The sequence below is a fragment of the Limulus polyphemus genome, unplaced genomic scaffold, assembly GCF_000517525.1.
Source record: "Limulus polyphemus unplaced genomic scaffold, Limulus_polyphemus-2.1.2 Scaffold18, whole genome shotgun sequence".
NCBI classification, from domain to species: Eukaryota; Metazoa; Arthropoda; class Merostomata; order Xiphosura; family Limulidae; genus Limulus; species Limulus polyphemus.
The window spans coordinates 921529-944989 of record NW_013665628.1 but is presented as its reverse complement, the minus strand read 5'-3'; the positions used below and the strand labels follow the sequence as shown (position 1 = coordinate 944989).

Genomic DNA, 23461 nt, shown 5'->3' with positions numbered 1-23461 from the left:
TCACAGTAATGATCAACGGCATTACCTATTATTTAACGATGAATCTATAAAACTGCAGATTTCTGTCACAAAAATAGTTAATCAGTAAGAAAAGTTTAAACAAAGTAACATTAACTATATCACAAACAATAAACTACGTTATCTGTAGTTACATGAAACTAAAGTATTTTTTATAAAAGTATTACATATACAGTGCCTTGCAAAAGTATTCACCCCCTGTAAAGTTTCCACATTTTGTTGCCATCTGAGCTTGCAATCATGAAACTTTCAAATGGGTCCGAGAAAGCTAAAAAAAAGACAAAAAAAAAAGACACTGATATTATGGAAGTTAGATTTCCAAAGAAAATTAGAATATTCTCAATTGCATAAGTATTCAACCCCTTTGCTACGGCAACCCTAAATCAGTTCAGGTGCAAAATATTAGTTTGAAAGATCACAAAATATTAGCGTAATGGTCTCTGTCTGTGTGTAATCAAAGTGGTTTAACTTGACTTCAGAGTAAACACATCTGTTCAAGCCACAACTCACATAGTGATACGACAAACCAACCGTGAAGACCAAGGAGCTTTCTAAACAAGTCAGGAATAAAGTGGTAGTGAAGCACAGATGAAGAGAAAGTTGCAAGAAAATTTCGAAGTTGTTGATTATCTCTTTGAGTACGGTGAAGTCCATCATTAAGAAGTGAAATGTGCTTCAAACCATTCAGTCACTACCAAGATCAATCTGACCTTCCAAACTAAGCAGCTGGGCAAACAGGAAACTGGTTAGGGATGCCACTGTGAAGCCAACAGTGACTTTGAAAGATTTGCAAAGTTTCATGTCTGAGTTGGGAGTCAGTGTTCATACATCGGCAACACTCCGGTCTCTACACAAAGCTGGCCTGTATGGGCAAGTGGCAAGAAAGAAGCCATTATTGAAAAAGAATCATCTTGAATCTCGTATGGAGTTTGCAACAAAGCATGTAAATGATACCGCAGACATGTGGCAGAAGGTTTTGTGGTCAGACGAGACAAAAATTTAGCTTTTTTGGTCTAAATTCAAAGCGTTACGTTTGGCGCAAGCCCAACATTGCACGTCATCCAGTCAACGCCATGCCAACTGTCAGGCATGATGGTGGCAGCAGGGACTGGGAAACTTGTCAGGATTGAGGGGAAGATGGATGGTGTAAAGTACTGGCGAATCCTAGAGAAAAACCTACTTGAGTCAGTCAAGAATCTAAAACTGGGTCGAACATTCACATTTTAGCATGACAGTGACCCGAAGCACACTGGAGTGGTTTCAAAAGAAGAAGGTGAATGTCCTGGAGTGGTCCAGTCAAAGTCCTGACTTGAATCCAATAGAAAATTTATGGCGAGACTTGAAGATTAACGACTCCAATGAACTTGTCAGAATTGGAGCAATTTTGCCAGGAAGAATGGACAAAAACTACACCATCCCATTGCGCAAAGCTGGTAGAGACCTATCCAAAAAAGATTCACAGCAGTAATTGCTACCAAAGGTGCTTCCACCAAGTACTGACTTAGAGGGCTGAATACTTATGCAATTAGCAAATTTCAATTCATATATTTTCTTTGCAAGTTTTGCTGACATTCAACCTCCTTCACACATAACAGTGTTAAGTTTAATCATTGTAGTTTTGAATAAAAAACAAGTTCATTAAAAAATATTTACATTATTTGTATTTTATCAAAATGTGACAGTATTGGTAGGAGGTGAATACTTTTGCAGGACATTGTACATTTTTAATAGCGTCGTTGTTCTCATAGATGGTACACGCAAAACAAAATTATTTTAGATTTATGAACTGTGTTGCAAGAATTATGAGAGTTTCAGTGCTGTGATGAAACCGGTGATTAATTTGAAAGAACATTATATGTTGAATATCCTACTGAAACCTAAGCTGATTTTCAAGGATAAGCTTTTTTTCAGTATCATCAAGACTCTTAACAGTGAATATTATTAAATTATCCAGTGTGCAGGTTCTAATATTTCTATAAAGTTATAATTCCTAAGTAAATTAGTGTACTAATAAGTTATATTCAGTTGTACAAATTGGTTCAAAATTCTTACCCCCTCTCCAACAAAAAAACTTATGACGTTTTATATTAATTCTATTGCATAAAAGTACATTATGACCTCTTTATACTTACAACAAACTTTTGCACTTTGATTACTTTTCTTCATTTTTTTATGTTATTTCTCAGTGACATTCGGCATGATGAGTCCCGTGATGTACTACCAGACCAAAGTGATAAGTGAATTATTCTTGGAATCGCCTTACAATGACACACGAAACAACGTTCGAGGCTCTACTCAGGTTATAGACTTTTGGAGAGTAAGTGGAGATTAATATATACTTTTCTTTGCAAAACCAGTTTTGTAAGAGTACGATTTCGAAAAACCTTTTGAAAAATATCAAATAATTTCACATAGACCTAAGGAATCAGAGGAAATTTTTGTTTAATAAAATGTGAAAATGAGGTTAGTTTGTCATGAGTATACATGTCGTAAACCCATTAAAATTTGTTTTATAGTAAGAAACATTTTTCATATGGTTTGGTTTTAAGTATGATACTGTACTGAATGAAATGGTGAGTGGAAATTGTTCACTGAGAAACCCTAATCTGCTGACAGACATGAGGAAATTTCGTGCAAATGTCAAGAAGAAATTTTTGGCTATAGTTTTGTATACATTTTTTGTGGGTCAACAATATATATTTATTCTAAACCAGTAATACAAGTAACCAGTTAAACTGTCTTAATAATATAAATTTGGCAGTTCCAAATATTTCAGTCATAATTAAATTTATTTTCAAAATTATCGATGTAAGGATTTGGTTCAATCATACATTTGTCATCCCTGTGTACTTTAAAACAAAACGCCAATTTGTCATTTCTGATTACAAACACTTCTTTTGCCTTACATATGCAAAATAGTCTGTTCAACTAATGTGTCAGGTATTTCATTGAGCTCGTATTATAAATGAAACTATAGTCATTCTGCCAACAATAGATAATAAAAAGGATTTATCCAACTGTAGCGCGGATTCATTATTAAATACCGTTTTTTTTACCGTCTGTTTAACGACAACTGCCCCCTATTAACATTGACAAGCAAAGAGAACTACATTTGCCAATAGAGAAAACTGTGATCCCTAACCACTCGTGACCGGCCAAGGAAAAGGCGACTGAATAGGCCTATAAAAAGGTAACAGACTTCAGAGATATTGCAGTTGACAAATTCCATAAAACATTGACTCCAACCGTACCAAGTGCAAATAGGTCCACCTCTAACTGCTGCATTCACATCATGATGGACAAACACTCTTCCAAAACAATACAGAAACTATCCAACACGAACAGAGTTAAAAATTGGTACAAGGAGCACTACAATGATTTTAGGAGATATTTTTCTTGATTAATACAAGTAAGGGATCACAATATGATTGAACAATCTACTACCGAATTACATTTACGAACCATACTCTCAAATAACGGATGACAACCTTTGAAATCTTGTAAAGTTTGCCACGTTGAGTGTTGATTATTATCATTGCGAAGGATAGTCTAACATGATATCATCCGAGGATCTAAAAACAAAAGGCTAATCAATATCAATTTGATTATCATTATTATCATTTTTATGAGCAATCTTAACATTTCTGCCATATTTTAGTTTTAGGATTAAAGTTATAGTTTGAACTACATATATATATATAGAGTTCCGAAATATATATATTTTAATCAAACACTCAAGTCAAGATGAGCCTTCAGTCTTAAAGACTGCAAAACCAATTTATATCAGATTGAATGTGCCATACAAATATGATTAAAGTAATTGTGCCTTTTTTTTTATCTTGCAAATTCTCTTTTGAATTTGCCATACTTTCTTTGTCTGTTGATGAGATAATACTACATGTTTCAGTTTGTTGATTACGTGATGCTGGACAGTCTTTATTGGGAGACATGGTACAATAACAATCCTACCACCACTGAAGATCGAAACATTCTTTATGAAAACCGACTTTTGGGATCTCCACGACTTCGGCAGCTCAGAGTCAGAAATGACTCTTGCAACGTCCACGATGAATTCAAGAATGCCATATCGAATTGCTATGAAGTCTATTCACCTCAGGTCGAAGATAAGAAACCTTTTGGACTGATGAATGGGACATCGTAGGTCTTTTAAACCCTTACAGTGCATTGAGAAATGGGATTTTGATTTATTGGGAACAAATATAACAAACAGTTAACATGGTGAAATAGAATATATCTAAGAAGAAAAAGCTTCCTGATCGTCTTTTTTTTGACACTTAATGATCGCAGATTTAAAAAAAAAAGAGTCTGAAATATGCATAAATATTTATTTACATAGTAAAACATTCATTAATTTTAAAGGAATGTGCTATAAGAGTGGATATGTTTGGTTATATCTACATTTGTTTATACTGCCTTTCTTAAGTATATATAGATTAATTTGTGTGTTTGTGCGTCAGTGTTTCAGAAATGCAATAGAATTGCGTGATGCAAATTTTCTATTTTTTTCTGTTATAATTATAAGAACTAAGAGTACATATTCCTTTTAGATGAATAAAAAATAAGCAAGTGGGAATCCCCAATAGCCGCGGCTGTAATTAGGTCTCAAATCGGTCCAGAGATGGAGTTACGAGCTCAAAGATTGTACTTGAAAAAAACTCAGAGTCCTTCTATGAGCCGCTATGCCACGGCTAAAAATGGACGAAAACCACACGTTTAGATTGAGAACGGATAATATTCTCGAATTTGAACTGTGGTGCCCTCAGTATACTCTGCTTCTGTGTAAAACCACACGTTTAGCTTGAGAACGGATAATATTCTCGAATTTGAACTGTGGTGCCCTCAGTATACTCTGCTACTGTGTGAAACCACAATTTTTAGATTGAGAACGGATTGTATTCTTGAAACTGAATTGTAGTGCCCTCAGTATACTCTGCTACTGTGTAAAACCACACTTTTAATAATAGGGCTACAAAGATTCAATCAATCTAATGCAGTTTTCCAGTGTGGGTAAACTAACAATTAATAGATATTTAAATTAGAAGTCATGTCAATACCTTTCGTCTGTAGAAGATATAAAAAAAATGTGATTCAATCCAATCTGCATCCTACTATTAACAGACAGAAGATACGGTGAATCCCTCTAGAAAGTGCTACAGTTCCGAGAAATGGCATGTCGCTGTCTGAATTTCTGAAGATTATTTCTGTCAGACTGAAATATTTTCACTCTATGGTTTAATTTAATAGAATTGCGTTTCTATCGAATTAAATCAGTTCTGGTTGTTGATCCTAAAATGAATTATATTAAACAAAATTATATTACTAGTAAAATTGACACTTACGTATGGATTTATAATAAATTCTTGATAAATATATTATTTAGTTTTTTAATCGATTTCGAAATTGGAATATATATTATATTCTAAAATAACATATTATCGTTATATTAAAAAATACTTAGAGCATTTCATTACACTCTTGTGTTCCATGAAAAAAAAAAAATTCACTTAAATGTTTAGTTGATGTAGGTCTAGCCTAGCCCCAGTTGATGGGCCTGGTGTTAAACGAAAGGCCTTCTTAGCAGTGACTTGAGACAGATAAATGGTAAATCTGAAATGCTCTTTTTACACCTTTGATGTGAAATCCATAAGGACATAATTAAGGCGTCCCCCGGTGAGATAGCGGTAAGTTTACGGAACTGCAAAGCTAAAATCCAGGATTCAATTCCACGCGGTGGACACAGCAGATAGCCCCATGTGGCTTTGCTAAAACATAAACACATAAAATTAAGGAGAATGTGAGAAGAAACATCTTGCAGTCAGTTGTGATTTTAATTCTTTTGATAAGTCTAAAACTCCAAAATATTCTGTCTGCTCTTGGAACATTGAAGAAATTTAGTACTGTGTACTTTCTAGTAAGCTAGGCTTAAAAAGAATAATTCTGGTGATAATTTTACATTTATATTTCAAAATGAATACCAATTTACTTCTGATATCAGAGCCAAAATCTAAGTGTTAAATTACTACCAGAACTTTTAAAACATTAGAGCTCGCGTACTCATTTTAAAATAGAAATTTTAAATTACTATCAGAACTTTAAAACATTACAGCCCGCCTCCAGTAGTAAGTCTGCGGACTTATAACGCTAGAAACTCGGTTTCGACACCCACGGTGGGCACAGCACAGATAGCCCATTGTGTAGCTTTGTGCTTAAGTAGAAACAAGAAATAAATTAGTAATTAAACGTTATAAATACAATCTAGACTGTTCTTATGAACCTTTGTGAAATCCTCTTTGAAATATTACCTCAGTATTTACACTCTTGAACACTAGTATTTATAGTAATCTGACCAATTGCAGGAAGCCGTGACGGCGGCAAGATGAAAGAGAATGTATCATGCTCATCCTTAGTAGTTTACATGTAAGTGCTCTAAATTCAAAAACATCGTGTGTATTATCAGTACTTTATGAACATATTAGCAGAAATTATTAACTAAAATTTAACATCTCCTGCACTAAAGTGATTGATGTTATTTATATACATGTATATTTTTCAATAATGGTATACACATCAATAAAAAAATAACAAACCTGATCTATCTAGATGGAATTATTTTACGGAGAAGGAGATGAATGGCTCCGGCCACTGGGGTTTGTTAGCTAGTTACAGTGGAGCAGGAGCCTATGCTGATCTTGGTACAAACAGATCACAGGCTGTAGCTGTCATGCAGGAACTCCGTGCAAACCTATGGATTTCTCGAGCTACTCGTGTAGTATTCCTAGATTTCACTACTTACAACGCCAACATCAACCTATTTTGCGTTGTGAAGTAAGAGTTTTTTGTTTTTTTTTTAGAACGTGGTTCATATCAAACAGCCTTAAGTTTATTTTGATAATAACATTTCAATGCTTCTTCAATTTGGAGAGTATAGTATAGATATATATGGTGGACATTAAAATTTTGTTTTGTATGTTTTTGAAGTAAACGAATCAAAATCGTATTGATATTAAAAATAAATATTAATTCCAACTTATCATCCCGTTCATCACTTGTCACTAAGTTATGCCGGTTTCGGCGAATTCCACTCATCATCAGTAATCTTGGATAAGGGAAAGTCGAAAATGATTTGAAAGAATAAATTAGTAGTATCAATGCTACATATTCGTTAAATTCTATATAAACAAATGGTGTTAAGGTTAAATTTCCGATCCTTTTGATTTTTGTTGTGAAATTAAAAAATATATCGGCTTTGCCCAACTAATATTTCAGTTTCTATAGAAAATGTATTCGATTTTCATCTTACCATTTTCCTTATAAACTTTCACGAAAATTGGTCTTAGTTTGAACCAGAGCTTTCCTTTATTGTGTTTATTCTGGGTTTGTTTCCCTTAAGAACTTTCATGAAAATTGGTCTTAGTTTGAACCATAGCTTGCCTTTATTGTGTTTATTCTGGGTTTATTTTCCTTAAAAACTTTTAGTAAAATTGGTCTTAGTTTGAACCACAGCTTTCAGTTATTGTGTTTATTCTGGGTTTATTTTCATTAAAAACGTTCACGAAAATTGGTCTTAGTTTGAACCAGAGCTTTCCTTTATTGTGTTTATTCTGGGTTTATTTCCCTTAAGAACTTTCAGTAAAATTGGTCTTAGTTTGAACCACAGCTTTTCCAGTATTGTATTTATTCTGGGTTTATTTTCATTAAAAACTTTCATAAAAATTGGTCTTAGTTTGAACCACAGCTTTCTTTTATTGTGTTTATTCTGAGTTTACAAACTGGCTGATCCTTTCAGGCTAGTGTTCGAGTTCCCAGCCACAGGCGGCATGATTCCTTCCTGGAGTTTCCGAACAGTGAAACTACTTCGGTATGTGACAGCTTTTGATTATTTCGTTTTGGTTTGCGAATGCATCTTCTGCTTCTTCATCATTTACTACATCATCGAAGAAACCATTGAGGTAATACTATTTATTTAACTGCACAAAAAAGCTGTTTAGTAAATGAATATTGCTTTTAGAGTGTTGTATTTTCGGAAAGGCTTTTTTCTCATGTGTCTGGCTGACTTGTACTTTTGATTTTTTTAAAAGTATTGACAAAGCTCGAAGGCAGGGAGTAATGAGAAGTATACTGAGATACGTTTAACAAAGATTAACTTGTACTGTGACAAATCGTTTGTTTTATATAGCTGTCCATTACTGACGCTCTGAAAATGTGCGCAGACAAACGTTAATTTGTACTTGAATGAGTAAATATCAGAAGAAATTCCTTTTTATGTCGTTCAAGAAACTGTCTTTGTTAGAATAGCATTTTTTCACTTTTTTCCTATGTATAAATCCATAAGTTTTTTTATATGAAAATAACATGTTCCTAAAACATATTACAGTTTATTTGTCTTTATAATAGTTTGTTTGTTTTTGAATTTCGCGCAAAGCTACACGAGGGCTATCTGCGCTAGAGTTGGCGGTGGGTGGTGATGACTAGCTGCCTTCCCTCTAGTCTTACACTGCTAAATTAGGGACGGCTTGGGCTACTCTTTTATCAATGAATAGTGGGATTGACCGTCACATTATAACGCCCCCACGGCTGAAAGGGCGAGCATGTTTGGTGTGACGGGGATTCGAACCCGCGACTCTCAGATTGCGAGTCGAGCGATAGAAACAGCCACGAGTTTATTGCACACGAAATATTACGAAAGCATATGGCACCAATTTTGAATACCTACGGAATACCATAATTTTGCACAAGAATGTACAACTTACCTTAAATATTACAAAGAAAATTCACCATGTCGATGGATTAAAAGCAGGAAGTTTTTTCTCTTTTTCACTGTGGTATTCCAAGATGCGAATTACATACTGCTTTAAAATTAGCATTCTTTGAATGAAACTCTTATCCGAGTTTGCTGCATTTTTCCATGAACAATTTTACACTTTTTCCTGCTCAGTAATATTGAAATACGTAATTTTCATTTAATTAAGAAATATAATAAAATAAGCAAAAGTTGAGTTACTAGATGATTTTTCAACATTAAGTAGGGCAAGAGTACTTTCACGTTGGACTATTTTTTAGCCGCGGTATAGCGGCTCATAAAATGGCTCTGAGTTTTTTTATTTTTTCAAGCACGAACGTTATCTCAGGGCTCCACCTGTTGACCAATTTGAGATCTAATTGCAGTTTTGGATTCAGGAGGTCAAACAAACCAATTCGACTGATATGTTTGACCACGCCCAAGGTCTTATAGATTAATTTACTCTAATCCTAATCCTAATCAGGGTAGGCTGGTTGAGATCCTGATGAGTAATAAAATCGAATCGGGTATACGCACGCTCCACTCTTGGTATTGCTGGTGCACAAAAATATAGCAAATGAAAGGAAAAAAGGCCTCATAGATTAATTCACTCGAATCCTGCTTAAAATAATTTCAAGTACCGCGGCTATTGATGATTCCCTCTTTTTTAAGTATAAGCAAACCAGTTTGAATTTTGTTATTGACAGGCGCGGATGGTGTTCGAAGGGCTCGTCGAACCCATTAAGAGAGGAGTTCATGGCGTCTTATAATTTTACAACACTGAGGATTAAGATTAGCAAAGAAAATTGGTAACAGTTATATAAAAGGATACATTTTAAGTGATTTACTTCCAACTTAATTTGTCCCATATTTCGAACTACAACACAGCGCACTATATTTGGTTGAGCGTAAAAATATTAGACTGATTTTGTGAGCATGATGAATTGGTACTGGTTGAGGGAGACGAATGAATATTTTGTTTTGTGTGCCTAGAGGAGAGAGGAAGAGTTTGTGTTATATTCCATGATTCAGCTGATTTTCTGTATTTCATAAATTTACAACTGAGTCTCTTAATAAAAAATGCACATTAGAAAATATAGATAAATAAATAATAAAACATTAAAATGGCTGACTTTACAAAATCGAAACAGTAAATTTGGTATCTTGTAATTACACCCTATTGAGCACATACAATTTGTCACCTTGATTTCTCTTCCGAAGTGCCTTTTATTTTTCAGAAAATGCATTTAATTGAAACAACCTTTGTATTCGTTTCTTAGCGATAGCAAACCTGCAATATTTTAAAAAAATCGCACAATGTCATCAAATGTTCAATAATTAGGCAGTGATAACCGACAGGAATATGATTGTTTTTTAATTTTTTACGGCTTTTTTGTTGAATAGCTTTTACGCTGAAATTTTTAAGTTTGACCAATGTACAGTTCAACATTCATTGAGTGAACTTTGCATTATCCTCTCTGTTAAGGAAATAGACTTAAATTTAGCTCATTTCCTGCATCTTCTAATTATAGCTTTGCTAACAGAAATCTAAGGATGTATTGAAAGTATCTCAATTTAGTCAAAACTATTTTTGCTATCTGTTGTGTTTACCGAGGGGAATCGAACTTGTTGTAAAGCCGAAAACTTACCGCAGTCCCACCAGAGGACGAGTGTATTTTTGTGGCAACACGACACGGATCACAAGCCCTTCGAATCCCCATCTGGACATGCTAACTACCAGGCTACGCCTGACCCCAAAGTCAAATGCGTATATATTGCGTGTATATTGAGGAAGAAGGGTATATCTTAGTTTTTATAAATAAAACTAAACTGGTGATGTTACTGATAGGTCGATGTAGCTTTGCTATAACAAAACACACACACGCACACAAATACACTCCGTGCGTTGGGATCGTGGGTGCACTTTATAAGTTTTAAATAGTGTTCGACAGGAGTAACCTAAGAGTTGATGATGGGTACTGTTGACCAGCTAGCTACCTTTCCACTATTTCTATAAATTCGGAATTAGGGACAGTTATACATAAACAGATCTTATGTGGTAAGTGTAAACAAACAAACAAATATTTTACGTGTTTCATCCGTCCTTTCTTGTTGACATGTTCATACGTGAAATAATGTGCATTGGAAATATTACGAAACATTTTCGAGTTTGAAAATTACACTGTAGTTATGTGTATGTCTTATTTTTTTATTGCATGCACTTCTAATGAAAAATTTGATTACCAATTTACCCTTCTTGTAATTTTTATAGATGTTCTGCTGAATGTTATATAAAGTTTTACTTCTTTGAAATTTACGAAACATAACACTGACAGTTATTCTAATTCATTAACTTATACGTCACAAAAAATTGAGTATGTTATATTAAAGCGATTTTAATAAGAAAATCAACAAGTCACGTGACCACCGAATCTGATATAAAGTCGCAACGGAGTGGCTTGTATCAAAACTACATTTTCACATTGTTTGTCGTTTTGTACGTAGTGTGATATACCGAAAATTGATCGCTTTTGGGAAGGGGAGAAAACAGTCCTTTCTGACCCAAAATATCCATACACTCAAATCGTAAAGATGTGTTCAAAACAGGGATTTAGAATTCTAAATACAGGATTTCCATTCTATTTAATGGCTTTGAAAAAAATCAAAGTGCGGCGTAGTGCAACCTATGAAAATCCATGAACATAAAGGTCAATGGCAAAAGCCATCCATGTGCCCCAACCAACAGTATGCACAACATAAATAAGATGGAGCTCCATCTTTTAAAGGAACATAAGTCACGTGTACGTATGCCTCAAAGAGCTGGAGAATAAAACGGGCATTCATGCTATTCCATACGAAGTATTATAGGTCAAGTCAGCGGACGCAGCGCCTATGCATTTCTGTGCGATCAGAGTGGTGAAATGGGCTGTGAGAAACCGTTTTTTTCTACTATATGTATTATGGAAAGTATTCAGAATGGTTTTCTTTAGACGTGTCAATCTTACGACGGATCCTTTTGCAGTGGAAACTACGTGCCACTTTTATTATCAACGTTCAGGGCCGTCAGACAAGGCATGGTCGGACTTGACAACGTGTACTGTAACGACGTGGTGAGGCTCCAAAACGTTTTAATATAACGTACTCACACTTTTATATATTACACAGATTATAGTTTCAGAAGAGATTGTTTTACTTTTTTTATTCAATTCAAGGTGATTGATACTGTCGTTAAATAAACGAGCTTGTCTATAAATAATTAGTTACTCAATTGGTGTTCTTTATTCTCCAGATTAAACAGAATAAATGCAAGTATTTCAAGTCGATTTGGAATCTACTGGATATTTTTGTGATCTTGGTAAGTTTTGAATAATTAGGTTTTCAACTGCACTTTCAAATATTATGAATTTTTAAAAAGTTCCTGAAATATAAAATACGAGTTTAGCGCCACATATTGGGCATTTTATGGTATTGACTTAAAAATGTGTATCATAGTTCAAGAATCTCAAACTTGCGGAATTTGTCAATATGATTTTTTCCGGTGTTTTCAACCAGTTGAATAGGGAAATTTTACAAAATTGCAGAGGATGCTGCTAGTCTACAATCAAAATAAAGCTACAGTTACGTGAACAATAATGTGCACGTTTTTGACAGTGGTGACGTACGTAAATGATTTTTAAAAAGTCGCATTAGATTAATGGAACTATCCATTAGGTTCAATTCTGGCTTATAAGTCATAAAGGCCAGAGGTTCTTGAACTCTGAAAGCTCGTTCACCAGAGAACAGAATATCAAGCTTAAGCCTTGTTTCTTATCGGGTATACATAATATGATATTTATGGTTACAACGTTTCACTTCTAACAGTATGAAGCAGAAGTTGCATTTTTGTTAGTGGCAAATTTTAATTTCAAACATGTTTTATTTTAAAATGAACGAAAAATATATATTCTCAAATATATGTGCCTATACTTAACATCATGTTCTTTTTTTAACCCCCCCCCCCCTTTTACGCAGATATCACTCGTGTGTATAGGATTCAGCATTTTTAGAACTCTTACGGTTAACGGTATGATGGAGAGTCTGCTTGAAAACCCGGATGTATACGCAGATTTCGAATCTCTTGGGTTTTGGCAAACTCAATTTAATAGTGCCGTTGCCATAACTGTATTCTTTGCATGGATTAAGATCTTCAAGTACATAAGTTTTAACAAGACTATGACTCAGCTTTCGTCAACTCTGTCACGGGTAAGGAGAAACTTTATTTTATGATCAATTTGAAACTCTCATGTAATGATATAAAGTCTCAATATTTATTAAAAGAAACTAACTGTGAGCCAAAAACTTTTAAGTCAAAAATTTCTCTTGTATATGTCTTGAAATGAACCTTTAAAAACCAGGGGTTGAATTGGGGCGGAACGATCCGGAACGGAATTCTTCCTCTTGAGGATTGAAGCCATTAGCGTCCCTGGTCTTCCGGTTGGAATGTCAAAGTTAATCGTAAAAGGGAGTTCCACTTCTTTTAAAATCCCAGTTTAACTATTGCTTTTTGGTGGAGACATCTATTGGCTTATTGCACTGTTTTAATCGACGCTATTTCATTGGTTTATGAATAAAACTTAACGTTGAGTTGGATAATAATATTTCATAATCATGATATGCTTGCAGACATTTAATTAAATATCATCTCACGAATCTGTATTTCTTCTTCTCTTTCCTAAACAGTGTTCCAAGGACATTGCAGGCTTCGGAATCATGTTTTGTATTGTGTTCTTGGCCTATGCTCAACTGGGCTACCTGTTGTTTGGAACACAAATTAAAGATTTCAGAAACTTTCTTAAGTCCGTGTAAGTTTTTTTTTTATGAAGTAGTTTGACGGTTTAAATAAATACATAATCTCAAAATTACGTCTTGAATTACACATTTTACAATATGTAGAACAAGTGTTTCTTAATTTAAATAATGTTTATGTATTTAACAGGTTTACTTTACTCCGTATCATACTGGGAGATTTTAATTTCGATGAGATTGAGGCAGCCAATAGAGTACTTGGACCAATATTCTTTCTTAGCTATGTGTTTTTCGTGTTCTTTGTCCTGATGGTGAGTGTTGTTGCTTATAAACTTATTTTATTTATTTTTAGACAATATTTTATCAGCACTTCTTCAATAGTTAGTATTCTCTTGCAAAAAATCTAATCTCATCTAATTCTTCTTGCAGAACATGTTCTTGGCCATAATCAACGATACTTACGCAGAAGTAAAATCTGAGCTTTCAAGTCACAAAAATGAGTTTGAAATTGCTGACTACTTTAAACGGGTGAGTGTCAGTCAGCTTAAATGTATATAAGTAAAATTATGAAATTAAACTATCTATACCAATCAAATACAGAATAAAACAAACATTTCCCTAAACTTATATAAAGGCTTGGGTATTATATTAAAATGATTTTGAATATCTAAATCAGCAACTCAAATGACAACCATAGTTGACATAAAGTTGGATTACAACGGTTTGTATGAGAACTACAATTTCACACTGTGATGCCATCGAAAATTGATCGATTTTAGGAAGGGTATGTAACAACCCTTTCAAACGCACAATATTCATACAGTCATATAAAAAAATGACTTTAGAATTTCTAAGAAGGGAATATCCCTTGTACTTAGTGGCATTGGAAAACAAAAGAATATGGATCAACTTGGGGATTTAGAACCATCTAGAAAGCGACCTGCAGCGAGTCTTATCTCAGATGTGGTACCAAAATGAGGTGCCTTGTAACATTTGAGACACTATGAACACGAAGATCAGAGGTAAAAGCCGTCCACGTCTCCCAGGCAACACTACGCGAAATAACCACGTATACACAAGCTGTTTTCTCGACATATTAGTTCAACCGTCGCATACCCCAAATGGTTAGAAAATGAAAGGATATTTATTTTGCAAGGGAAACTACGCATCAATACTATTGTAAAAATGCACGGTAGGCAGATAGAGGATAACCAGACGTTTCGACATGGACTGTAAGGATGTAGTGAGGCTCCACAAACATTTCAATATAACGTGTTCAACCTCTGTACAACAGATATTTCTTTAAGAAAATGTCTTTATTATCTACTAAAAGTAACTCAGCATCACGTAAGTTAAAGTTCTGTATTTGGCTCTTTTTTCATTGAATACAAGCTATTCGACACATTCATATAAGTTTATAGTTTTCTTGTGTTTTTTAAGCAGACTAATTTTTCTTTGGCTACTTAGTGGTAACATAAGGGATGTAAATTGCTATAATTCTTAGTTGGATCCGCATGGCGAATAAAGGGAAGATAATCTTTTCTGCAGCTTTGCAATAAAACCAAAATATACAAAACATACATACATTGAATTATAAGTGTTAAAAAATCTAACTTCCTGTTAAAGTCACATAAACTTGCTTTTGACGCTTCTTGTGTTTTCTTCATTCGTTTTGTTACCTTTATTTAGTTGTCCCCAAACTTAGATGATATTTGGGGTGAAAATATTTCCTCATGGGTTCTGTCTCAAACTTGCTGTATAAATAAATGTCTACAAATTAAATTTATCATAAATGTAAAACACTTCTCTAGGTTGTGTCGCCAAGCATATCTGCCTGCAGGCTTACTTCACTGAAAATCGGGTTTCGATACCAATGGTGGGTAGACCATTGTGTAGCTTTGAGCTTTACACCAACTAAACTAAAGTTTCTGCAACCACTGACATTATTTGATTGGATCATAATTTATATTATTTATTAACATTCCATTGAGTACAGGATCTATGATCGATTTTTTCGTGGTGGTTAGGGTGCTCGACTCGTAATTTGCGATTCGCGGGTTCGAATCCCCGTCACTTAACATGTGAGGGACAATCACAATGATAAAAGAATAGCCTAATAATTGGCAGTGGGTGGTTTTAACTAACTGCATTCTTTCTAGTTTATTACTGCTATATTAGGGACTTTACTTTTTTTGTTTAATAGTCTTTAGATTTAACTTACGCTATGTCTCACATAAATAAATGCAAATACAAATACATGCAAATACATGTTATTTTCTCCTCATTTATAAAGGAGGATGGTAAAATATGGATGATTTATTAAATATAATCCTTCAAAATGGACATTAAGAGAAGCTAAACCACAAAGTATATGTATAAATTAAACAAATTAACAATTTTCTGAACATTAAAACAAATTATTCATATGTCTATTTATTAAAATGAACTAGAGATGTTTATTCTGCTCAAAATCTGTGAGAGAAAATATTTTGCTAAATATATCTATAATAATAAAAGGGCGTGTCTGTTTGTCTGTGGGTCTGTGTGTGTGTGACCGCTATAGCTCCAAGGGGAGAGAACCTAGAAACCTGAAATTTTGCACACACACGCTAAGTGGACCCTGAGGGTGTGCATCTGGGTATTATTACTTATCCATATGCGAGAGCGCATTTTTTTGTGAGGAACGAATATGTGACCGCCATAGCACCAAAAGGAAAAAAAAACTAGAAACCTGAAATTTTGCACCCATGCTAAGTGTACTCTGAGGTTGTGCACCTTGGTATTATTGCTTATCTTATCCGCGTGCACTTGCGCAAGCACATCTTTTTAATGATGCAAGCTAGCGAAAAACCACATAGATAAGAAGTGGTTCCTTATATTACAAATAGAAATCAAAGACAGGCAGACACGCACGTGCGTGTTTGCGTCTGTGTGACCGCCATAGCTCCAAGACGAAAGAACCAAGAAACCTGAAATTTTGCACCCATAATAAGTGGACCCTGAGGGTTTGCACCTGAGTATTACTACTTATGTACGTGCGTGCGTATCTTTTTAATGAGGCAAGCTATCGAAAAACCAAATAGAAAAGAAGTGGTTCCTTATACAGAATACACACACACTGACATAGTAATCTAGAATATATCAGCCTAATAACCCAAGCGAAGCCGGATACTTTTGCTAGTTATATATAATGGAATGGAATGTATAAAATAACGTGCGACATACACATGTTTGATAAATAACATTGTTAAGAAAATACATTATAAAGAAGGGTATGAATATAAGTATAAGCACTGCATCTGTACATGTATATGAAATATCAACTTTTATTTCAAGTATACACAACTCTCTTTTGGCTAACAAAGCCATTTGTTTCAAACTTACTAAGCTTTTATACGTATACCAACATTTGAGATAATTTTTACTATTAATATGATTGCATTTGTTTCATAAGTTTTAAAAATAAGCTTGATTTTGATGACTTTGCTATGTTTTTGTGCTAATGTTTATTTTCAAAGATGTAAATATCTCCGAGTTATTAGATATGTAAGTAAAACAGACGGATCAAAAGTTTTCTTATTAATAGTTTTGTGTTTTCAGGGGTACAACAATATCATGGGAAAGGTTGGCAAGCGTGACCAACTTATTGATATACAGAATGCTCTGAAACTCGCAGACAAAGATAATGACATGACGCTTTCGTTCGACGAAGTTCGTCACGCTCTACAACGGTAAAACTATGTTATATTATCTCGCCTTTTACGTATAAAAACACGAAGTTGACTACTCGGCTGTAAATTAGTAGAACGAGAAATGAAGGAAAGATTTTAGGTTGCATAAAAATAATTGAAACAAGAGGGAATCCTCAATAGCCGCGACTGTAATTAGATCTGAAATCGGTAAAGATATGGAGCTATGAGCTAAAAGTTTGTACTTGAAATAAAACTCAGAGCCATTCTATAAGCCGCTATGCCGCGGCTAAATATTATTTATTTTTAAATGAAGATATTGCCCTTAAATTTGAGTCAGAAGACAAAGTTATCTTGTTCAATGTTGTTGTTTTTTCATCGCTCTGACACCACTTTGCTACCTTCTCTTCTTATGTTTATCAACTTTATTTAGGTTTTATCAAGAATTGACTCATACAAATGTAAATATAGCAAATTGATGTTCATTACTATAATCAACAACACATAGATTTAAAATTAGGTTTTGTTTCTTACTGGCAACGTATTTCTTTTTTCCTTTGCCTCGTCCCCTGGTGGGACAGCAGTAAGTCTACTGACTTGCAACACTAGAATCCGGGATTCGATTCTCCACGGTAGACACAGCAGATAGCTCAATATGACTTAAAAAAACAACAATAACAAATCATTTGCTCTCTCTCAAAGGTGGTTAGGGTGCTTGACTAGAAATCTGAGAGTCGTGAGTTCGAATCCCCGTCTCATCAAACATGCTTGCCCTTTCAGCTGTGGGAGCGTTATAATGTGAGGGTCAAATCCCACTATTTGTTGGAAAAAGAGTAGCCCAAGTTGGCGGTGGATGGTGATGACTAGCTGCCTTCCTTCTAGCTCTTTATTGTTAAATTAGGGACGGCTAGCGCATATAATCCTCATGTTGCTTTGAGTGAAATTCAAAACCAAACCTTTTTGTTCCTCTCTTATGTACCACACTGAACACACATGCTTCCCTTATATCGAATTACAACCTCCCATAATCATAGGAGGTTCTGTAACCTCCAAAGTCGCTTACGAAAAAGGCAGCCACTCACTCCAATAATTTTCTAATTACTTAGAGTGCTGTAATCCCCTAATTCTTTAGGAACTAATTTCTCTCAACTTCGACTTATGTTATTTACACCTAACTTCGTAACAGACTTTAATCAAAATTATTAATTTAGAATTTTATTAACAGCTACTTTGGTGGATGGGAAAAAGCTACTCCACTGCGCCCCCCAGTAGCACAGCGGTATGTCTGCGGACTTACAACGCTAGAATCCGGCTTTCGATACCCGTGGTGGGCAGAGCACAGATAGCCCATTGTGTAGCTTTGTGCTTAATTACAAACAGTACAATACTCCACTGCTACTTTTATACGTACATTTAGTTATCTGTGATAAATATATATATAATTATTTTAAATACTTTTTCTTATTCAGTACGTTGCTTTTTTTGGCAAAAAGAATTTTTTTGAAACATTTTTATTAATTAGTTTTAATTTCTTTAAAAACATCTATGGGAATGTGATTTTGTTAGGTGTTTTTAAAAAGGAAAAAGTTTTAAAATTTGCGCTGAATTTAATTTAGTTGCAAGCTTACGTCTTAATATGAGTGTAGATGTGCCAATATGTTTGCGAAAAGATTAGACGTCAGTGTATATCTTCGTATAGGAATTTAAATGCGTTTCTTTCGGCTTTTGTAGGCAAAATTTCACAGAGATTGAGATCGAGATGTTATTTGCTAAGTACGACAAAGCGGGAAACCGGGAATTAGATGCCCGAGAAACAAAGCAGATGCTGGCTGACTTGGAAGGTGAGAAAACCCAGTTGAATAGAGAGATTCGAAAACAGCAGGAAGACTGTGTTTATCCATTTAATGGAAGTGAAGGAGATGTTTCTAAAGAGATGATCAACGGGTACGTCAGTGTTAAAAAATTATAGAGACACACGTCGATTAGATCAGTGTTTTCCATATATGGGCGGTACCGCCCCCTAGTGGGCGTTTTTTTAAATTCAGGGGCAGTAAACTTTTTTCAGGGTTTCAAAAGTTATGTTTGTTAAAATTATGCCATAAGAATTGAATATTATTGCCTTACAATTTTAATTTTCGTAAAATGTCTTAATGGTCTAAAACTTTATTAGAAGAGGGCATGAGCGCTCATTGTTTGCTGAAGGAGGCGCTTCGGCGAAAAAGGTTGAGAAACACTGAGTTAAATCATTAAATGTTGTCTAGGCACGATATTCCATGGGAGATAATTCTAGTAATCTCTAGGTGAATGTACTGGTGTTATGATACCTAGTACCATCAACCTACCTCTACAATCCAGAGCGCATATACTTTGTAAAATCTACACTATAGTAGTATCTAAAGAGGTGCTACACTATATTGGTATCTAGAGAGATACTGCGCTGTAGTAGTATCTAAAGAGACGCTGCACTATATTGGTATCTAAAGGGCTACTCATTAGGTAAACTATGATAGTGGTATTTAAAGATATGCTCAACAGGTAAGCCAATATAGTAGTATTGAAAGAGATTCTCAATGGATAAATTATGATATTAGTATTTAAAGAGATGCTCAATGGTTAGATTATGATACTAGTATTTAAGGAGATGCTAAATATGTAGACTATAATATGAGTTTTGAAGGTCACTATATTATACAGTGAGAGATGCTTAACAGGTAAGTAATTGTGAAACGTGGGGATTAAATCATTTATGAGATAATTGTAATCGACGTTTTATGAACTCAACTGTTTTGGTTTTCAGTGTAATAGTTCTTGAGGATATTCACCTAAATTTTTACTGTTAGTTCCTTAATGAAACGTTTGGTTTGAACCCTTGGCCAGATTTTTTTTTATTTTCACCTTTTAAATTACTGTATTCTATACTACTACCTAGGAAGTTTTTGTCCCTAGGGTGGGACATCAACGAGAGTGAATCATTATCAATTAAACAAGAGACGTAGGAAAATGAAAACAATTGCTCATTTTGTTGCATTTTTATCTAAACCTTTGATACATTGCGTTATAAGCTACAGTTAAAGTTTTCGTTGAGAGCGGTAACTCATAGTTTTAAGAATTATTTTTATGAACGCTTATTATATCTAATTCAAATGAACATATTTCTTTAATGTGGAAAAAAAAACAAGAGAGCAGCACAATGTAAACTGCTTCCCTGGATCACTGAATGCACGCTGGAAGATAATAATATCTTTCCTCATTAGCTATAATCTAATTCTGAGAGCACAAGTTCCAACACAGCTGTAGGGATGGATATGACAGCATCACGGATACGAAGTTTCAGTTCCTCAAGATCCCTTAGTTAGTTATGGTTGATTTTTGTTTTCAAAAAGCTTCAAAGATAAAAGTCCAAAGAGATTAAATCGGGGGAACTCTTCAGGAATTGTCATTTTACTCAAAAACAGGGTCAGTTTTGAAATAAAACAATTCATAAATAATAATGATAAATAATGTATATAATCAAAATAATAATTAACTTAAATAAAACTTTCAAGCCTTCAGAAGGTCTTTTGTTTTGAATTTTGTTGTTATCTCAAATAACCAAAAAAAATGTATTCACCTTTTTTTCGTATATTCATTTGGGGACACCCTATATACAGAACAAAAATACCATTATTGTAAAATTATTGTTAAGGAAGATTATTAAAGTGACATTTATGTAATTAATATGAGGCGCACACTTTTAAACTCGTCTAACATATTATAAGCACTGCCCCCGACCCTTCCTCCCTAGTTATTATTACTTGTACTCCCTAGTGCTTACCCTATGTGTATTTTACACTGCCCTGTTTCGATTTTACAGAACTACGCAACATAAGCCACTGAGATGATTATCATTCTTCTTCTATTTTTATTGTACGTGAATTATTACTATAAAAGTTTCATGCCTAAATTTTAAGTGAGAGTCGACTAAGTTTTAACATTTTAAAATGGTAAATAGAGAAAAAAAGAAACTTTAATAGTCTCTATGTTCCCTGATTGCACAGGGAGTCAATTTTCTGGTGCTGATGTGCTGTCTTGTATCAGAAATCTGGAAAACCCTAGCCGTGTCGCTGAGGGTTATTACCTGAGCCTCACAAGGGTGCACAGAGGAACGGAATTCTGATAAATCATTCAATAAAAATGGAAATGAAATTTCTGGCGGCTGTTTCAAGAATGAGAATAAATGAATGAGATACCAATCATTTAACCTTTACAAAAAAATGCTAAATAAATTCCAGCATACCGTTAAGTAATATAAAAAGTTATCGATAAAAAAAAATCTATAATTACATTTGGTATCTTTTTTTCCATTTCAGTCGAAGGTATTCCTATACAAAGCTAAATATTTGATCATTACATTTAAAAGCTCTTTAGTAGATTTATCTTCCAAAGTTCTTATGTAATATAGCATGTCTTCTTTCACGTTGAAAAGTTTTGTTACTCATCTAAAGTTTCCTTTTTCTCCTGTTTCTTTCGTTTCATCGGGATACTCAAAACGGACAGTGAAATTAAAAGATTTGTTTCAACTTAACATTCTCTTGCTGTGTTTGCTGATTCTCTTTAAAATCACTTTTTCATTAGCTAGTAGCCTTTAAACTGCTGTAGAGCAGCCTAATAAAGTCTGGTAAACCCGCAAAATGTTTTTTTTTTTTTCATTTTCTGAGATTGTGTCACATTTGGTTTTCCTGAATAGAAAAGTAATGTTTTTTTTAAAGCCTGTAAAATAATGTTCTTTTCTGCTTTTTAAACATTCCTCACCTTATAAACTAAATTAAAAAATATAATTATGATGATGATGTAAGAACACAAACTTACTTTAGATTTTTACTCTGGTTTCAAGGGAAAATAATAATATTTGGTTTCTAGAGAAAATTATAATTTTGTTACTTACTATTATGTTACTTATGGTGTTATTTTGGAAGTGCAGATTTAATAAAGGGAGAGCTTATTTTACGTATAATAAAGATTGAGTAGAGCAAATACAACGTAAAATAAAGTCAAAGGAGGCATATTCTATGCATAATAAATACAGGGAAGTGCATATTTCACATTTAATAAATATTGGGGCGTGTAGATTAAATGGAGAGAGTGTTTATTTTACGTATAATTAAAACTGGGGAGTGCAAATAGAATGTATGATAAAGACTGGGAAATTGTAAGTATTATATATACTGGTGTGTTTCTTTCGGGGGAGTGCATACTATACACTACATCCGCTCTAGAATAGGATTACGATTACGCGATGTTATTGATTTTGATCCTGAAATATGGGCACGCTTATAATTTCCACAATTTATTATGACAAGTTAAGCCTAATTATTTGTTATTTAAACCTACACCCAACCAAGGTGTCCCTGGTTGAAACCGAGCTTTTCTTTAAACTTGAGAAAATTTATAATTTGTTACAAAATGAAATTTTATTGTAGAAACACACACTTTGTTAAAAAGTAAACAAAGGTCTGCCTATTTCTTTAATGTGTTTTAGGAGAATAACAATCAGATAACAACAATGAAATACATTACATTGAAGTTTAGATCCCATTGTTGTCTTAAAATATGGAAGTTACCAGTTAGGTGTAGGAGATTATGATTACAGGTATGCTTGATAATTCATTCAACCGGTAAGTCATTTAAAATAACATTATATTCTTAGAGCTTCAGTGACAGAGTGTTGTTCAGAAATGTTAATAGCTAGTAATAGCAACGAAATAAAGTTCACAAGTTCTGTTATATAAAGAATGTTACATGTCGTCTATTTCCACATTCTAGTATTTCTGGACGAGTAGATAAAATGGAAAAAACTATCGGGAAAATTGGTGTTAAGATTGATATTGTGCTTGGAAAAATGGACGCCATGGAAAAACTAAAGACAAAGAGAAAAGAGAACATGAAAAAAATTTTAGATACGATCTCAGAAGTAAGTGTTTTTCTAGCTTTCTTCGGAAGGATTTTCACGATATAAGGTAACTTATGTAAACTATTACTTACAACAGAAAAGGCCCGGCATGGCCAGGTGGTTAGGGCGCTCGACTCGTACTCTGAGGTTCGCGGGTTCGAATCCCCATCACACCAAACATGCTCGCCCTTTAAGCCGTGGGGGCGTTATAATGTGACGGTCAATCCGACTATTCGTTGG

General features: G+C 34.1%; 1 protein-coding gene across 1 annotated transcript in view; it reads left to right on the top strand.

Moving 5' to 3' along the window:
* Window positions 1–23461, top strand: part of LOC106457654 (polycystin-2-like) — a 51538-nt gene that overhangs the window by 17334 nt on the left and 10743 nt on the right. Inside the window, exons 3-14 of the mRNA XM_022383780.1 lie at window positions 2205–2335; window positions 3926–4176; window positions 6640–6864; window positions 7826–7988; window positions 12108–12173; window positions 12830–13060; window positions 13538–13659; window positions 13794–13914; window positions 14033–14131; window positions 17204–17334; window positions 19024–19236; window positions 23095–23242. Of these exons, the coding sequence (XP_022239488.1) occupies window positions 2205–2335; window positions 3926–4176; window positions 6640–6864; window positions 7826–7988; window positions 12108–12173; window positions 12830–13060; window positions 13538–13659; window positions 13794–13914; window positions 14033–14131; window positions 17204–17334; window positions 19024–19236; window positions 23095–23242 (1901 nt within the window). The remainder of the gene's footprint in view (window positions 1–2204; window positions 2336–3925; window positions 4177–6639; window positions 6865–7825; window positions 7989–12107; window positions 12174–12829; window positions 13061–13537; window positions 13660–13793; window positions 13915–14032; window positions 14132–17203; window positions 17335–19023; window positions 19237–23094; window positions 23243–23461) is intronic.